The 18012-nt window shown below is 46.7% G+C and overlaps 2 protein-coding genes across 3 annotated transcripts in view; one reads left to right on the top strand and one right to left on the bottom strand.

The window, feature by feature from the left end:
- Positions 1-14377, top strand: part of SULF2 (sulfatase 2) — a 99383-nt gene extending 85006 nt beyond the window's left edge. Inside the window, exons 11-22 of one of the 2 annotated variants that reach the window (XR_007498928.1) lie at positions 327-519; positions 2387-2600; positions 2686-2782; positions 3054-3148; positions 4292-4351; positions 4697-4866; positions 4984-5126; positions 6689-6812; positions 7875-7908; positions 8286-8336; positions 8472-8960; positions 14252-14377. Coding sequence is in view for 1 of the 2 variants with exons in the window: in XM_049781322.1 (XP_049637279.1) it covers positions 327-519; positions 2387-2600; positions 2686-2782; positions 3054-3148; positions 4292-4351; positions 4697-4866; positions 4984-5126; positions 6689-6812; positions 7875-7908; positions 8286-8336; positions 8472-8502 (1212 nt within the window). In the remaining variant the exon portion in view is untranslated. Of the gene's footprint in view, positions 1-326; positions 520-2386; positions 2601-2685; positions 2783-3053; positions 3149-4291; positions 4352-4696; positions 4867-4983; positions 5127-6688; positions 6813-7874; positions 7909-8285; positions 8337-8471; positions 9151-14251 lie in introns of those variants that run through there. The other variant, XM_049781322.1, reaches the window with a different exon arrangement.
- NCOA3 (nuclear receptor coactivator 3) overlaps positions 11904-18012 on the bottom strand; it is a 71907-nt gene continuing 65798 nt past the window's right edge. The window contains exons 18-22 of the mRNA XM_049781306.1: positions 16409-16513; positions 15413-15668; positions 14242-14416; positions 13364-13517; positions 11904-13106 (exon numbers count right to left, since the gene is read on the bottom strand). Of these exons, the coding sequence (XP_049637263.1) occupies positions 13095-13106; positions 13364-13517; positions 14242-14416; positions 15413-15668; positions 16409-16513 (702 nt within the window). The 3' untranslated portion in view covers positions 11904-13094. The remainder of the gene's footprint in view (positions 13107-13363; positions 13518-14241; positions 14417-15412; positions 15669-16408; positions 16514-18012) is intronic.

Raw genomic sequence — 18012 nt, 5'->3', positions numbered from 1 at the left:
CCCAGATACAGGAGACAGGACATGGATCCCCAATAAATCAACATAAGCATGAAGGAAGCTGGAGAGCCCAAGGGGTGTTAAGGAGTTATGGGTCCAGGAAGATGGTGGGACTGGACAAGTGGTACAAGGAGTCAGCCCAGCCCAATTCGGTTTAGCCCAGTTCAGCTAACCCAACCCAATCTAGTCCAGTCCCATTCAGTCCAGCTCATTCCAACTCAGTCCAGTCCAATCCAGTTAATGTTCATACCAGTCCAGCTCAGCCTGCCCATCCTACCCCACCCTGCCCACCCCGCATGCCCCATGCAGCTGAATGTCCTCTGTTGCAGAAGTGGCAGTGTGTAGAGGACGAAGCCGGGAGACTCAAGCTGCACAAGTGCAAGGGTACAGTGCGCCCTGGGTCCAGGGCACTCTCCAACCTGGTGCCCAGGACTTTTGGGCCAGGCAGTGAGACCTGTGTCTGCGACAACAGTGACTACACACTTGGCCTGGCCGGACGCCGGAAAAAGTTCTTCAAGAAGAGTAAGTGTAAGCCCCCTGAGTCTATTCCTGAGACACTTTCCAGACCCCAAGCAGGTGGTTTCCATGAGTCCTTTCATCTGGCATGGTCCATGCTGTCCCTGTGGAGAGCTTGTGGTTGGAGCCACAGAGATGTGCCCCTTCCTGCATGCTCCCTGGGTCTACACAGGGCTTCAGCCCTTTGCCCTGCCATGGGCCAGTAACACCACAAATGCTGTATACAGACCAGGGGTGTGGGGACAGGACACCTGCAGGGTGTGGAGGCAAGAGTCAGGTTCAGACTTTCTTCTCCTCAGAGCCCAGAGCAGATAAGGCACAGGGGCTTCAGGGAGCCTGAGGGAGAAGTGACAAGTCACCATCAAGGAGAGGAGATGGAACTGGACACAAGACCCTCCCCCCTGAGTGTCCACTTGTGTAGCCCCATTTACTTCCAGCCCGAGTCTATTCCTGAGACACTTTCCAGGTATCCGAGGCTCATGCAGAGAATTTGGTACCCTGAGATTTGGTACTCAGCTAAGGCAGGACTGGGGGACCATCCACCTTGGCTACACAGCAAGACCCCAAGCAGGTGGTTTCCATGAGTCCTTTCATCTGGCATGGTCCATGCTGTCCCTGTGGAGAGCTTGTGGAGACAGAGATGTGCCCCTTCCTGCATGCTCCCTGCATGCACAGGGCTTCAGCCCTTTGTCCTGCCATGGTCAGTGGTGAGGTGGATCCTACATGTACTCAAGGCCATACATATCACCCCTTTGGGAGGTGCTGATGGCCAGGGTTGGCAGAGGGCAGAGCCATCAGGATGCTGCACTACATATAGTGGCTGTAGGAAGTGAACTCGTGGCTTCATGCAGATGTCAGGCATTCCTAGTCTCAGTGCTAGTCCACAGATCAGCACCTCTATCCCAGCATCCCCTTTCTTTTGTTGTGTCCCAAAATCGACAGCTCCCAAGTACAGTCACTGAACGTGAGGTTCTGCTTTCTACACCCTCAACCCTTGCCCCCACGAGGACCCCACAAAGTCTGAGGGATCCCTACACCCCACAGTGAACTTCAGATTGCCATGGGAGCCCCTCATTGTTGTACTAAAAAGTCCTGGATGATGATAGATGATGGTGAGATGAATGGAAGGTGAGGCCTTTCTTTTCCAGCCTGGGCCATGCACCTCCAACCCCTTCCTTCCAGCCTGTGGCTCTTAGGATGGTGGCGAGGAAATCATCCACAGGCAGGCAGTTTCAGGAGACATCAGCTTCATTCAGGCCCTAGCCACCACATATGGCTCCTAAGCTTTAAAACCTTTCAAGCCTGTCTCTTCCCCAATCCTCCTCCTCGCTCCATCTCTCTTGCTGAATCCCTCTCAATCCCCTTCCTGCCCCTCAGGAAATCTTTTTGATACCTACTAAAGACCCCTCCCAGAAATGGGCAGGTCTTACCATCAGGTAAGTTTACACAGGAAGAATAGGGGTGGGATGACACCTATATTTTAAAGGGAACATCACCTATCCATAGGGAACCCACACACGCCAGCTGCCAGCCCAGCCCTAACTCAGCCTGTCTGGATCTCTGGCTCTGGCTGTGACCGGAGCTACCAGCTCCATGCCTACTAGTTCACCATGTCCTGTCTGCCCCATGACTTACCCCACATGGACCCCAGTCCATTATCTACACATCCTTCACTCTAAAACTCATGTCCAGCTAGTTTCTCCTTAATTCCAGATAACCCCAGCAGCAGCCCCTGAATTCTCTGCCCTGGTGCTGGGGTTGGGGCCCACCCAAAGGGCACCTCTTACAACTCTGGGTCTTGTGCATGAGTGATGGAGGCTGAAGGAGCACAACGCAGCTCCTAAGGCAGCTATTGGTCCCTTTGCACCCCTAGAGTACAAGACCAGCTACGTTCGCAGCCGCGCCATCCGTTCTGTGGTCAGCATGGGGCTCCCTAAAGGCCTGGAGGGCACATTCTTGCCCCGAAACCTCAGCAAGCGGCACTGGCCAGGGACCCCTGAGGACCAGGACAAGGACGGTGGGGACTTCAGTGGCACAGGCGGCCTCCCAGAATACTCAGCCCCTAACCCCATTAAAGTGACACATCGGTGAGAGTTGGAGTGTGGGGTCTGGGCTGAGTGGCAAACCCATGCACTCAGGGCCTCAGAGATACCAGGTTCACTTTTTTGATAGGTGCTACATCCTGGAGAATGACACAGTGCAGTGTGACCTGGACCTGTACAAGTCCCTGCAGGCGTGGAAGGACCACAAGCTGCACATTGACCATGAGGTAACCCCCAGGAGTGCCACAGTCCTACAGCATTTCCGCAAGCGGTGGGGGGTAGGGGGAGGTCTAAGTAATTAGTGAGCTGAGTGGCTGCAGATACTTTTCTTGTGTCCCCAAACTTGACAATTCAACCAGTGCCCACTTGCTCCAGCCACCCATACCTCTTGATACCCATATGGGAAATGCTGGTTGGGGGCCCACGGAAGCAATCCTCTGTGGATGGGCTAGGACCTTTCTCAAGGCTTCGAGCTTTAGGGCTGCTCCTTCCCCTCAGATTGAAACTCTGCAGAGCAAGATTAAGAACCTCAGGGAAGTCCGAGGCCACCTGAAGAAGAAGCGACCGGAAGAATGTGATTGCCATAAACTCAGGTGAGGATTATAGGGGTGTAGATCCACCAGCACTCCAGCAGGACTGCTTTCTAGAGATGCACCCCAAAGGTGATAGGTTCATCCCTATCTCTTCCACTGGGTTACTAAAAAGTCAGTAGGGGGAATGATGGGCAGATGGGTGGATGGAAGAATGAAAAGCAGGATGGATGGATGGATGGATGGATGGATGGATGGATGGATGGACGGACAGACCGTAAGTGGATGGATGGGGTATATGAAATAGATAAATGTGTAGATGGATGGATGACAGATGTTTAGATAGATGGATATATGGATGGGTGGGTAGAAGATGGAAGAATGATGAATATATGGATGGTAGATGGATGATGGATGGATGGATAGATGGATAATGGGTGAGTATATGGATGAAGTATATAGATGAAGGTGAATGTGTGCATAGGTAAGTAGAAAGATGGATGAATGGATGATGGATAGATATACAGATTGGTGGATGGATGGTGGCCAGGATGCAGAGCAGGTGAATAGGTCAGCGGAGATGTCTATGTATGTGTGGTAATAGTAATGAATGGATTGATGATGTAGGTAGGGGTATAGGTAGATGAATGAATAGATGGGCAAGATGATTAGACAGAATAGATGTTACTGAGACACCCCAGCTATAGCCACAGCTGCTCAGGTTCCTGGAACAATGAGCTGATTTTCGGGAGGGGAAAAGCATCTCTCTTGCTGGCCTTTTAGGGAACCCTGGGCCCCAGGGTCACAATAGGACCCACAGTGTCCAGAAGAATTGCTGAACTCTGGAAACAGGTAGTGCTGCCAGACATCCTTCCCATCTGCCTGCCTTTTAAGCACTTGAAATAACCCAGCCACAGAGGAACCGACAGAACTGATTACAGGGGCTTCCCAGGAAGCGGAACCCCCATACAGAAGGCCTAGAGGCTGCTGTTCTGGACAGGGTTGTGGGGCATCTCTATGTCCTTCCTAAGGTTCCTCTGAGGCTGGGATGGCCAGGCACATGATGGGCAGGGCCTGGAGCAGAGACCAGGCAATAGAGACCAGAGAGTGAATCTCAGTCAGCTTTAGGTGGGCAGGTAGGCAGCTGTGCCCTGGGATGGTGGGCCCTGCCAGATGCCCTGAGACCTGGTGGTGGGTTTGTTCCAGTTACCACAGCCAGCACAAGGGCCGCCTGAAGCACAAAGGCTCCAGCCTGCATCCTTTCAGGTAAGAACACCTGCACCCTGGCAAAGCGGCCCCTTACACTAGAACCTGTCCTGGCCCAGCATGGCCTGGAGGTGGTCCTGCTCCTAGAGCTGAGCCACCCCCTGGTAGCTGCAGGGCATTGCTGTGAGTCAGTTCCGCCCTCCTCTTTCCCTTCCCTGTGCTGCCTCCAGAGCTGAAAAGGGAAAGAGACCCAGAGACCAGTCGTGATCCAACCCACCAGAGGCAGGGACTGGGCTGTCCCTTCAGAGACTCTGTGACTGTGCCCAGGGCTGTGCAGGCTAGCTGATCCCTAGAAAGCCCCAGGTGCGGGGGAAGGTGTGAGGGATATGGCCCGTGTGCCTGTAGGAAGGGGCTGCAGGAAAAGGACAAAGTGTGGCTGCTGCGGGAGCAGAAGCGCAAGAAGAAGCTCCGCAAGCTGCTTAAGCGCCTGCAGAACAACGACACATGCAGCATGCCTGGCCTCACGTGCTTCACCCACGACAACCAGCACTGGCAGTCGGCGCCGCTCTGGACTCGTGAGTGAGCTGGGCAGGAGGGGGGTGGCAGGCTCCCCGGCATGGGTCCTAGGACCCGTGGGCAGCGAGCGGAGCTGCTGAAGCCAGGGCTTCAGCTGCGCTGTCCCAACCCCACAGTGGGGCCCTTCTGCGCCTGCACCAGCGCCAACAATAACACGTACTGGTGCCTGCGGACCATCAACGAGACCCATAACTTCCTCTTCTGTGAGTTTGCAACCGGCTTCCTGGAGTACTTCGACCTCAACACAGACCCCTACCAGGTACAGATACAGAGCAGCAGAAGTGGGGACAGCAGGTGTGAGGACACAGGTGATGCCACCTTGGTCTCTCTCTGGGAGCACTGCCTGCCAGTCCCAGCCCCATAGGGAGCTGCAAAGCCATGGGGATAAGGAGGGGGCTAGTCAGGAGGAAGCTTTTGCTCAGTCCACCTTCCTCACCCCAGAATCAGGGGACCTTCCCGCCCGCCCCCCCCCCCCAATCTCTGGCTGTTTGTGTGAGTGCATTTACACAGGCTTTGCAGGAAACACCAGAGCTCCCATGGTTCCTAGTGTCAGGGAGCATGCAGGGGGCAAAGCTGACACTTGGGTGTGAACCCTCTGCACCCTGTGGCTGTCAGCATACCATCTGTTTTTTACCTCCTCCCTTGCCCCGTTCAATATCAAGAGCTGGGCATGTGCTTCTTCTGGAAGCTGGAACTGGCACTGCCAGCATTCCTGAGTGGTTAGAATGAAAGCTATGAGCCACCTGATTATTTCCTCAGGTGATTTCAGCCCCATCTTTTCTTGCTTCTTTTTGTTTTGCTTTTTGGGTCACACCTGGTGGCACTCAGGGGTTACTCCTGGCTCTGTGCTCAGAAGTCGCTCCTGGGGACCATATGGGATGCCGGGAATTGAACTGGGGTCCGTTCTGGGTTGGCCGCATGCAAGGCAAACACTACTGCTGTGCTATGGCTCCGGCCCCAGCTCCATCTTTTCTAAAAAAATGTGTGGGTATCAGGGAAGGAGCCGTGTCACTTGTCCATCCACATACCAAATGGCAACTTTCTGGTCAAGAAGGAACCAAGGGCACTGGAGAGATGAGATAGTAGCTAGGGTGCTTGCTTGGTATGTCGCCTACTCAGGTTTGGTACTCAGCATCCCATATGGTCCCATCCACAGGAGTGATTTCTGAGTCAGAGCCAGGAATAACCCCTGAACAACACCAGGTGTGTCTCCCCCCCCAAAAAAAAATAAAACTGGGAGGTGCTGAGCAAACACTTCAAAGGGGCAAGGTTCCTGCCTTGCCCATCTATGTTTCTGGTATTTAGTCCCTGGGACCACATATCTGCCCCCCTCCAACACTAAATGGTGACTCTTGCAGCATCCAGAGATCCAAAATAAAATTTGGGTTTTTATGGTTTGTTCTGGGCCCACACCCAGCAATGCTCAGGGGTTTACTTCTGGCAGAGCATAGAGGGGACCATATGAGATAGTGAGACTGAACCTGGGTTGACCTGTGCAAGGCAAGTTCTCTACTTAATGTACTCTCTCCAGGCCTTAATTTTTTTTTTTGCATTTTTTGCATTTTGGGGCCACCCCTGGCCATGTTTAGGGCTTACTCCTGGAGGGCTTGGGGGACTCTATGGATGCCAGGGATCAAACTTGCAAGGCAAGCATCCTGTCCACTCTAATAATCTCCTCAGTTCTGGAGCTCAGCTCATAGGGGGGAGGCCATAACCAGGCTGCAGAGGTCAAGCATGCAGGGCATATTCAGGTTGGCCTGCCTCCTTCTGGCGGCCTCTGTTAGCATCATGGCCTTGCTGATATGCCTTTTATCCACACAGCTGATGAATGCGGTGAGCACACTGGACAGAAACATCCTCAACCAATTGCATGTGCAGCTCATGGAGCTGAGAAGTTGCAAAGGCTACAAGCAATGCAATCCTCGTACACGCAACATGGACCTGGGTGAGGACACCCACCTTAGTGGGAACCATGCACCCAGAATGACCCAGAGTTCAGGGCAATATCAGTAAGGACAAACCATCTGGCAGGGTCTGGTTGGCAACCAGAGAAAATAAGTTCTTCCTTTATCCCCTTTTGTCATTCTTTCCTTCAACAAACACCTGGAAGCAAGTCTCTAAAATTAAAGAGGAAGAGATACTCTGGTGGGGACATAGTCTGGTGCCTGAAGGACGAGCAAACAGAACATTGCTCAAAAAAAGTGGCTCTGAAGTGCTAGCAGGCCATAATGGAGGCAAGACTGGGGTGGCATTTAAGGAATAGAAACTCTTCCTATAAGGTTTTGCAGGCCTTGGGCTTCCTTTATTCCAGGAAACTAAATATTCTAGCAAGTGGAATGAATCTCTCTCCATTGCAGTGGAGAGAGGGACTGTAAGAACAATGAAAACCAGCACAGTCCAGGGAACTGAAGGCTGGAACTGTACAGAAGGCGAGATGGGATGAGGAAGATGAACAAATTAGAAGTCTCAGACACCTGCTAAAGTTGTGTGAAACACAAGGAATCTGTTGATTCAGGATGTTAATCAGCTAATTTAAGATGAAGGGGGAAAAAAGCTGCAAGGTGGTGCAGAGTGGTAGAGCACAGGACCTAGTATACCAGGCCAAGCATACACCATTACTCTCAGCATTGCCAGCTGAGATCCCATAACATTCTACGCATACACACACACCTACGTATTTAAACTCAGGGAAAGCTGTTTCCTTAAAAGTCACAAGATAATAATGCAGATAATGTTAGATTCTGAGGCCCATGGGAGCGCCCCCTCTGGTGGGATAACTGGAAGAGTCTATGTTGTTTCCCAAAAGGGGACTGGTTGAAAAGATATAACAGATAAGGCCCTTGCCTTCTATGACCCCATCCCTGGCAGTAGATGATTGCCCCAAGTCCCTGCCAGGAGTGATCTTTGAGCATAACTGGGTATAATCCAAAACAACAACAAAGAAACAGGAGAGTACAAGTTACAGTTTGACATTTTGCTCATTTGACAGTTTGTTCATTTCTTTTAGGACTGAAAGATGGAGGAAGCTATGAGCAATACAGGTATTGGTTTTATTTTAAAGTCTGACAAATGTCCCCTACCTTGGTCTACTTGTTAAAGCTCCTGCCCTTTCTTAGGTCTCTTGGCACCCCTACCTCAATAGGTGTCACCCAATATACCTTTTTTTTGGTTTCTGGGTCACACCCAGCAGTGCTCAGGGGTTACTCCTGGCTCTATGCTCAGAAATCGCTCCTGGCAGGTTCGGGGTACCATATGGGATGCTGGGATCCGAACCACCATCCTTCTGCATGCAAGGCAAATGCCTTACCTCTGTGCTATCTCTCCAGCCCCCCAATATATCTTTATTAGCTTTTGGGGTGACTTTTTCTTTCTGAGTGATGGTTAACATGCATTCTCCTTTTGACACTTGAAAATTTAGGCAGTTTCAGCGTCGGAAGTGGCCAGAAATGAAGAGACCCTCCAAATCACTGTGAGTTAAACTGGCTCTGACCTGCTCTGTTCCACATGCATGCCCCTTCTGTTGCATTCATTTATCCTCCTAGTGAATGGACTCTGTAGGCAGCATGCTACTCAAATACTGAAATGAGTCTGCTTTGTTCTACAGGGGCCAATTATGGGAAGGCTGGGAAGGTTAAGCCTAAGATGGACCTGCAAAGGCAGGCACTGTCTGACCACACGGTGGAGGGAAAACTATGGATGATTTCAAGCAGATCGATGCTGGTAGCCAAGCAGCCTGAGAAAAGCTGCTTTCAGTCAACATGGCAGATGCTGGAAGAGAACCATCAGGAGTACTAAGACCTCCAGAAGTCCATTTTTGTTCCTGCTTTTGCTTTGGATTATACCTCACCAGCTGCACAAAATGCATTTCATATCAAAGTCACCACTAACCCTCTAGAGACTCACAGGGAAAGCAACTGAGATTGTCTTAGAAATTTCCCCCAAGGTGAGAGTCACTGGATTTTTTTTTTTTAAGTATCTTCAGGGAAAAGCAGCCCTGTTTTAAATCTGCTTGTTCTTTTGGTTCATCACAAAGAAGGAATCAGGACAGCAGCTGGCAGATGCTGGAAACTGCACAGGGGGTGACAATGAGTCGGTAAGCACAAAAGCAGTGACATTATCAAGCACTGTAACCCTGATGGCCTCAAAAGAAACTGACTTCGCTGTAAATACCTGGTGATTTCCATGTACCCAGCATGGGTATCTGTAGGGAAATCCAACTAATGAGAAAGCCAGAGCTGAAGAGTGTTGGTGTCAATAAAAGCTCCGGCCCCATATCAAAGCAAGCAGGTGTGACCATTTCTGTTCCTGTCTAGATAGAAACCAGTCCTGGTGCCTGCTTTGTCGATTGTAGAATTGTATGGAAAAGAAAATTTGACATAGCTCCCAAGTTTTAACAAAACTTTCTAAAGAAATGTCTGTTGTGCAATGTTCAAAACAACAGCCTGTGTCAAACAGGTGATGGAAGGTAACCTATGACATCTGTAAAAGCCATTCTTGAGGGTTTGGCGTAAGATAAAAAAAACAAGGTGTGATAGATCCTTATGTTTTTGGAAGCAGATACCTTAGCTTTTAAGGGTAATAGATGATTGTAAATGAATGGCACAGTGACCACGGTTCATGGCCTTTACAGGTAAGTCTCATGCAAAAGCCAACTCTAAAATTTCACCTTTCAAGAGTCTTTTTTTTCTTTTCTTTTTTTTTTTAGTTCTTTTTGGGCCACACCTGTTTAATGCTCAGGGGTTACTCCTGGCTAATCGCTCAGACACCTTACCTCTAGCGCCACCTCGCCGGCAAAGCAGTTCACCTTAACAGGCTCACCTCTGTTAGCCCGGGTAGTGAACTGATAGACATAAGCAACCTGAATTTCAGAATGGGAGCTCCACCTCACCCAACCCCCTTCTCAATCAGTAACATTTTATAAGAACCTGTCATGATTTCCAAAGCCCCAGAGAGGAAACAGTCATGTTAAGATTCCTCTTAACTGCTACCAATATTTAAAACAGACTTCCGTAACCTCTTTTACCCTGTCAGGGAAGGAGGAGGGGAAAAAAGAAAGACAAACTCAAGCTTCCATATTAAATAGAAACCTTTATTTACAAAGGATGAGCAGCCAGTCAGTGTTCACCCGACCCTCTCAACCTCTCATAAGTCACCCCACACAGTTAAGAGTCTTTGCAGTGTTAAGAATGGTTTATAATTTTTCTTAAACATTTAATTAATGTAAACTTGATTTAAACTGAATTCTCAATACTGTAAGTCAATTCCTGAGAATTTAAATATTGCTCTCAGAATGACCTTTCCATCTACTTCAAAGTTCTACCTTGTGGAAAAAGAGAAGAAAACATTCTGCTCGTTTACCAAGCAATGACCTCTGACTGAGCATGCTATTCCATACAGCAAGGAACTCTTCTCTATCCAGAGGCTTCACACCAGTGGAGTTCCATGGAACTCCATGTCTTCTGCAAAGAAGGACCTGGACAGGCATGTGGACAACTAGCAGTCTGGTCTGTACTCTCAGATGCATCTACTTCTGGCTCATAATGTCTAGAACAGCAAGCCAATGATGTTCTGTAGCAACCCTCCCACCCCCTAAACACCCAACTCACCTTAGATATTAAATACTGATTAAGCAGATTCTGTTGACTGATATTTACACTTTTCCCATCAAGATGCACAATTCAGAAAAGTGGCATCATAATATGAACATTAACAATGTGTTTTTAAAGGAAGAAACATGAATCTCTATTTCACTTTGATCTTTATAAAATATATATTCATATTTATATATCTTTGGATTCAGCAAAAAAGTAGGTACTGGAAATATCTCACATTCTAAAAGCAGATGAAAAGAGTACTTAAATTGTTTACCCAACAGATACCAAGTTTTTAAAAAGTGGTGAAGGGTTGGGAGTAAGGAGAGGTAGGCAGCAAGAGTAGAAAGATTAGAGGTCAATAAAGATAAATGATCTTAAAGACAACATCTATTTAAAGTAAAGTCAAAACCTTACACTTGCACTAATAAAATGAACAAGTAGAAAATATAAAAATTTAATAAACTTCATTTTTCTTCCATATGAAAGGGGAATGGCTGCCTTCCAGTTAACCTGGAGTCAGGACTAAGGAAAGAATCACAAAAGTTTCTAATTTTTAAAAGTCAAAAAAGGTTAGGAAGAGCACCATTCTGTCTCCCTCCCCACGCACACAACTCAGACACTCCTAACAGAAACGTGACTCTAACGATAGGCTTTTCCTCAATGAGGCTTCTGTGGGCAGACAACACGACATGGGCTCTGATGAACTGACAGTCTTAGATTCGTTTTGTAACAAGTAGGGAAAGATGGTGTCAAATGCACTCTAGTGGGGGTGCTGCAAATGGCCCAAATTTCACATATTAAGTCAGAAATTGAATGATATTACCTTCAAAGTAACTAGAGACATTGTATGAAAGAAAAAACACACACACTTTAGACCTCGGTTATTGCTAGAAAATGACATCAAGGCTAGCAGAAACATTTGAAATAGTTATAGCATTCAAATGCCTGAACCTCGCAAACCAAACTCTTGACATTTCTGCCAAGTGTCAAAGAGTCAAAGTCCTGGGAAAAGGAGGGACGGAAGCCCTCAGCCTGAAGCTCAGGGGACTGCAGGACCTCAGACACACACACGTGGAACATCCCATTGGGGAATATACGGACAACTGGGTGGACACCAAAAACCGCACATCAAATCCATCTCCCAGGACCTCCATGCAGGAACCAGGTCTTACAAGACAAACTGAGTGCACCTGAGTGAAGAAACACCACCCCATCTCTTTTTAATTTGTTAATGCTATGGATTGCTACTACTGAACCTTGAGACTGCTTTGAATTTAGGATTCTTTTAAATTTGATTCTTGATTTATTTTTAAATCTGCCCTTATTTATCTAGTCTTTCCCCCAACTTAACAAAGTGCTTAGTTCTGGTAGAGGAATTTTTTAAAATTGCAAATGTCTACATCTAAACAAAGTATTTCTCTTAAAATAAATGAGATTAAGAGATTGAAAAGAGCTAGGCATCTAAGATTGGGGAGGAAGAAAGCTGTAGACCCCTGTCCCCTCCCCTAGACCCCAAAATCCAAGGATGTCATTATGTTTATAACCTCACACCAATGTTGAGCTTACTGAAATCAACTATAGTAAATACTCAACTTCACAAACTCTAAAAATGAGTTGCTGTGACCCCCCAAAAAAGGAATGTACATATTTTACATAATTCAATATCTTAATGGTCCTATTTACAAAAGAAAACTATTCACAGAAACACTGCGGAATTCTGATTCAGAATGCAGTACCTGGCCTTGGGTTTTCTGCAGTTTATTTTCAAAAAGCATTATTGCTCTACCATATAGGCAAAGGGTGACATCAGTACTTTCAATAACAACAAAGCAGTTCTTGTCCAAGATTCAATAGACAAAAATCAGGAATGTGGTTCGCCATTCCTCAAGACCTCTGAATATTGCATTTATCCACTACTTTTTAAATAAAGTGCACTCATCTGCACATTAGCTTGTGAAAAAAAATGGCTACTGCTGCAATTAAATACTGTCAACTTGTTTTCCCTTCTACCAGACATTTACAGCAAGAACAATTCCTGGAAGTGAAGTATTACAGGGCATTAGTTGCAGATGAAAATCCTAGTTAAGAGAAAGTCCCAAACCACCAAAAACAGTGACAGAGCAACTGGACACTATCATAAAAGGAGAGCTCAGAATTGTCAAATCCACAAAACAGAGGGACAACACAGAGCTACTTGATAGTGACACAAACAAAGAAAGGAGGCCAGGACTAAGTCCTTCGTCCAATATGACAACTAGAGAAAACATTTTCATCTCTTGATTTCTCTGATGTCCTCTGGCCCACTTACATTTATTTGAAAAACTGGATAGCCAAGCACAAAGAAGTGACAGAGAAGTTTTGTGATTAGTAAAACACTAACCATCCAGAATCACATCCGTAAGAGGCGGAATGCTGAAACTAGTTCTGATTCGAACACCATGAGACACAGGTAGATACTGCGCTTCAGCTTCACTTTCATTCCTGCTCAAGTGACATCCCTTGGACTACCCTTAACAGACAGCAAAGCTGTTCCTTTCTTCAATGACGAGTATCTGGAACAATGATTCTTCCTGATAATCCTGGTGCAGTGTCATCTGTACAGTGATTTCCCTGTAGTTCCTCATGTGGAAATGTCAGCAGTATTTCTATTAGCAAACAGAAGAAATATGAGTAAAACATGTGCTGTGTGAGAAACAATCCATACCTCTAACCTCATGCCTCCAAGATGGCTCTAGCTGAGTAACACTGCTACAAGTATCTTGATGGTCCGGTGCCTTCAAGCCACTTAGTGACTATTTTGCAGAATATATTCAACTTTAAAATCTACCTAGATAGCAGTTGAGCATTTAGTGATCTTGAGAAGACAGATAGAATACATTTCATGAGGTAAGTGAAGTCCCACCTGATCAGGGGGCATAGGCACGCCGGACATGGCCATGGAACTCATGTTCATCTGTGCCAGGGGCCCGTTGCTGCCATTCATATGCACCATGCTGTATGCCGCAGGAGTCCCCTGGTGGGCAAACTGCTGCTGGGAGAAGGAGCTGTGAACAGAGCTGCGAACAAGACAAGTTTACTTCCGGGCCATTCGATAACAGACAAGCACACAGCAACTATCATAGCTCCAAAAGATGTCTTTAAGCTTGAGTAAAGAATAAGAAAAGTGGCAACTCTGATGGCTTACCTTCTTTTTTTTTTTTGACAACTTCTACCCTCCTGATCTATGTATGAGGAAAGGAATCTCTAAATAGTCAAGTGTAGACCCAGAGAGATAGTCTAGTGGTAGGGTGCTTATCCTGCACACAACCCAGCTTCAATTTTCGGCATCCCATATGGTCCCCCAAGAACCCCCAGGAATGATTCCTGAGTGCAGAACCAGGAGAAAGCCTGCAAGTGTGGCCCAAAAAAAGTCATGATGGATAAGTGTTTATGTGTGGTTTGAAAAACACATTTGATAGTGCTCTGGGCTACTCCCAGCTCTGTACTCAGTTTACAAAGCATTTCCTCCAGTCCCAAGTACATATATTCTAGTCTGAAGTTGAACCATGGCTCTCTAGCAAAGCAGCCTCAATGAAAAGCACAGAGATGGTAAAGTAAAGGGGAGAGGGAGAGGGAGAGGGAGAGGGAGAGGGAGAGGGAGAGAGGGAGGGGGAAAGAGAGAGAGAGAAGGAGGAAGAGGAAGAAGAAGGAGAAGAAGAAGAAGAAAAAAGAAGAGGAGGAGGAGAAAAGCAGAGATGAATTTTCTAAGCTTTTGGCATTATTTAAAGTCTCTGCTCTTACCTGTTCCTAGCCATGTTTCCTGAAGGCCAGCCCTTCATTTCTGAGGACTGATACATCGGTGCTGCCTGAGGATGCTGCATCATAGGGTTCTGGGAAGGGCCCATTCTTGATGACATCATTGCATTGGGAGGACTCGATACTCGACCAAAGCCTGGATCTGGTTGTTGTCCCATCCCTTTAAAAAACAGTGAAAATTCCAATGCTCAACTTCCTTAGGCTCTCGACTTTCTGCAGGAAATTGCTATTCTTTATTTAGGGGAGTGCATGTGTGTTAGAAGATGTAAAGTGCTACACAATGTAGCCTGCCAATTACTCTTGCTTCTCTCCAAGATCACTAGAGTAGTGAGCTTGCTCAGAAAGGCACACTGACAACAAAGGTGTTTCTCAGTCTCCTTCCAATCATAGCTCCTTAGTGTGCTTCTTTCATGTGGTCCTCCTGTCCTATCTACTAGTCTTGTGCCACAATTTGATTTTCACCTATTGCCCCCTTAGACTATCATGGGGACCCACAGACGGCATTATGGCCCCAGCTAGGAGACAATGGGTTGGATCGTTTTAATCAGTATAGTGGGTGCTCTGTATAAAGGGATTTCCCCACCTGATCACATCACTTTGTCCCAAAGGCAGGAGAGCCAGTATCCCAGCAGGCAAGGATGCACCCTACAATATAATCTCTCCACAGGTACCTATAATCTCATGCAGTTCATGTTCTTAGAAAAAAGCTAACTGCAAGAGGTTATTGAGGGGCTGGAGCAATGGTACAGTGGGTAGGGTGTTTGTCTTGCAAGCAGCCAACCCAAGTTCAATCCCAGGCATCCCATATGGTCCCCTGAGCCTGCCAGGAGTGATCTCTAAGAGCAGAGCCAGGAGTAACCAAGCACCACTGGGTGTGCCACTCCCCCCCCCCTCAAAAAAGGTTACTGTATATCATAATATCATTCATAAATAAAACAGCCAAACCACTCAAAAATGGAACTCAAGGTCAAAATCTCTGGAAAAAACATTTCCCCACGAGAATCTAAAATTCCCTTGGTGTCACTGCGAGTATGCACTGTTATTTTTCACTAATTTCATGTATGTACAACAACTAATGGAAGTGAATAGTTCTAAATAGCAATCATATATATGGCAATGTTACTATGACAAAAGGCTTATTATACCACTAATTTACCATAATTCGGTGGATATGGAAACTGCTGGGGTGGAGCTTGTGGCATTGCAGGTCCTGCCAAAACGCCATCCATGCTGGGGGACGCAGTCACATTAGGTGGTGGGCTGAAGGCCTGTGTCTGCTGCTGTTGCTGCTGCTGCTGTTGTTGTTGCTGCTGCTGCTGCTGCATCATCATTGCCACCCTCTGCTGTCGGATGTGATGATTGATCAGCTCTCTGCTGCGCTGGGCAACCATCTGAGCATTCAGAAAGCCCTGCTAATACCGCCAAACAAAAAAGGGGGAACACAATTACACATAGCAAGAACCAGCCAATTTCATACGTTATACCTCAATAATAAACTACATTGAAGAGCAACAGTAGCCACTGACTTTCTTAAAAAGTTACCAGGAAAGGGAAAGGGCTAAATTTATTATTATGATAAAGACTTTTTGGCTATTTGTGTTTATCAGGACAGGAGGAACAGGAAGCCCCTGCAGCACAGAAAAGGGGCCCAAAAATGTAGTTGGGCTGAGGGAGACAAAGGTAGGATGCCAACCTTTAACATTCTAAGAAAATTCACTCATTAAAGTAAGAGAGCCTTAAAGGGGTAGAATTTGAAGACAAATCTGAACAAAAGTTCAAAATAAAACTGAAAGAAAAGAGCAGGATGGTGACTGTTTTGGGGGGAGAGAAGGCTGGTTGAAATAAGGGAAGAAATGAGTTTGCAGCCTTTTAGTACTGTCTGAAAGAGGTGGAGGGACTAAAGAGATCACAGAACAGTGGAGTGCATACAAAGCAGGTTTTATATGAGTGAGGCCCAAGCTCAGGTCCAGGGCTACATGTTCCCAGCAGAGAAACAGGAGCTACTTCCAGTGTTTAGCCCATTGATTTCTCTCTCCAGCACTCATACGAAAGACTTGGGAGTGACTTCATTGGTTTCACTATTAACTTGAGGAGCAGCCAGTTGGTTGAGCCTTGTGCACAGCAGATGTGGGAACTTCGATGACATCCTCACCTGGGAATTGGCCTGAGGCTGCATAATGGGCCTCATGACTGCAGCTCCACCAGCAGTGGGGTTCTCCATTTTCATCTCAAGGGCCTGACGGCTCTGATTCAAAAACTGAGGAGAGACATGTGGGATTAAGGGCACAAGTTGAGCATGGTAATGAGCCCAAAAGAGTTTCCAAAATTTCCAAAGCACTACCCAATGAGTTATGATGATGTCTCCAACCCCATTAACTTGGTCAAGTCAAAGCTGAACCAATATACTCATAATTCACAGGTGTTCGATGCTGAAAAGCTAGTTTGCTCATGAAGTTTTATTGATTCACTTCATGAGAAAAAGCAGAAGTACAATTCTGCAGTTTAATGACTATTGAACTGGAGCAATAGTACAGCTGGTAGAATGCAAGGTTGTCTCGCATGTGGCAGACCTGGGTTTGAGTCTCAGCACCCCAAATAGTCTCCCAAGTCTCAGGAATAAACCCTGAACACCCCCAGGTGGTCAAAAGCAAACAACACAAAAAACTATCGGGTCAGAAAATAGTTCAGTGGGTAGGGCATTTGGGTAGGACATTTGCCTTGCATGTGGCTGCCCTGGTTCTATCCCCAGCATCCCATATCGTTTCCTGAGCTTGCTAGGAGTAACACCTGAATACTGCCACATGTGGCCCAAAACCCACCCCACCCCCCAAAAAAAAATCTTGAGAGAGAAAGAGGAGGGAGGGAGAGAGAGGGAGGGAGAGAGAGAGAGGGAGGGAGGGAGAGAGGGAGGGAGAGAGAGAGGGAGGGAGAGAGGGAGAGAGAGAGAGAGAGAGAGAGAGAGAGAGAGAGAGAGAGAGAGAGAGAGAGAGAGAGAGAGAGAGAGAATGAATTTGAAGGTCAGCCCTACATTTCATTTTACTATCTTTTACTATCTTTTTTTACTATCTTCTGTTCCCTTTTCTAAATAACTTATGGTAGGGGGAGGTAAAAAAGTAAGTGATACTATGAAGAATGGAGAGAAAGGTAAAATGTAAAATAATACTATGAACCCATGAGCAAAGTACAAGCTGACTTGAGAGACACAAATAGCAGGATATGAGCTGGAGAGAGAGAAGGAGTTATGGCACTTACCTTGAATATAGCTGACCCAGGTTCAATCCCTGACCTTGTATGTTCCAAGCACTACCAGGAGTTACCCATGAGTACAGAGCCAGAAGTAGCCCCTGATAATACTGGTGTGACTCAAATTTCTCCACTCTCCTCACAAAAAAGTCTGGCATTGTAAATTCACTTTTCTGCATACAGGGCTCTGCTCAACCATATTTAATAACCCAGCACACAAAAGATACACTATACATTTTTTAATTTTTTGTTTAGAAATAATGAATGGAATAATTAAAATATTATTTTTCCCCATCAAAAAATGGGGAGAAGAAATGAACAGACACTTTCTCAAAGAAGAAATACAAATGGCCAAAAGACACATGAAAAAATGCTCTATATCAATAATTATCAGGGAGATGCAAATCAAAACAACAATGAGGTACCATCTTACACCACAGAGACTGGCACACATCACAAAGAACAATCAGTGCTGGCGGGGATGTGGAGAAAGGAACTCTTATTCACTGCTGG

This window comes from Suncus etruscus, chromosome 9 (assembly GCF_024139225.1).
Source record: "Suncus etruscus isolate mSunEtr1 chromosome 9, mSunEtr1.pri.cur, whole genome shotgun sequence".
Taxonomy (NCBI): domain Eukaryota; kingdom Metazoa; phylum Chordata; class Mammalia; order Eulipotyphla; family Soricidae; genus Suncus; species Suncus etruscus.
Note: the sequence above shows the minus strand (reverse complement) of the source record. Positions and strands in the feature narration are given on the sequence as shown.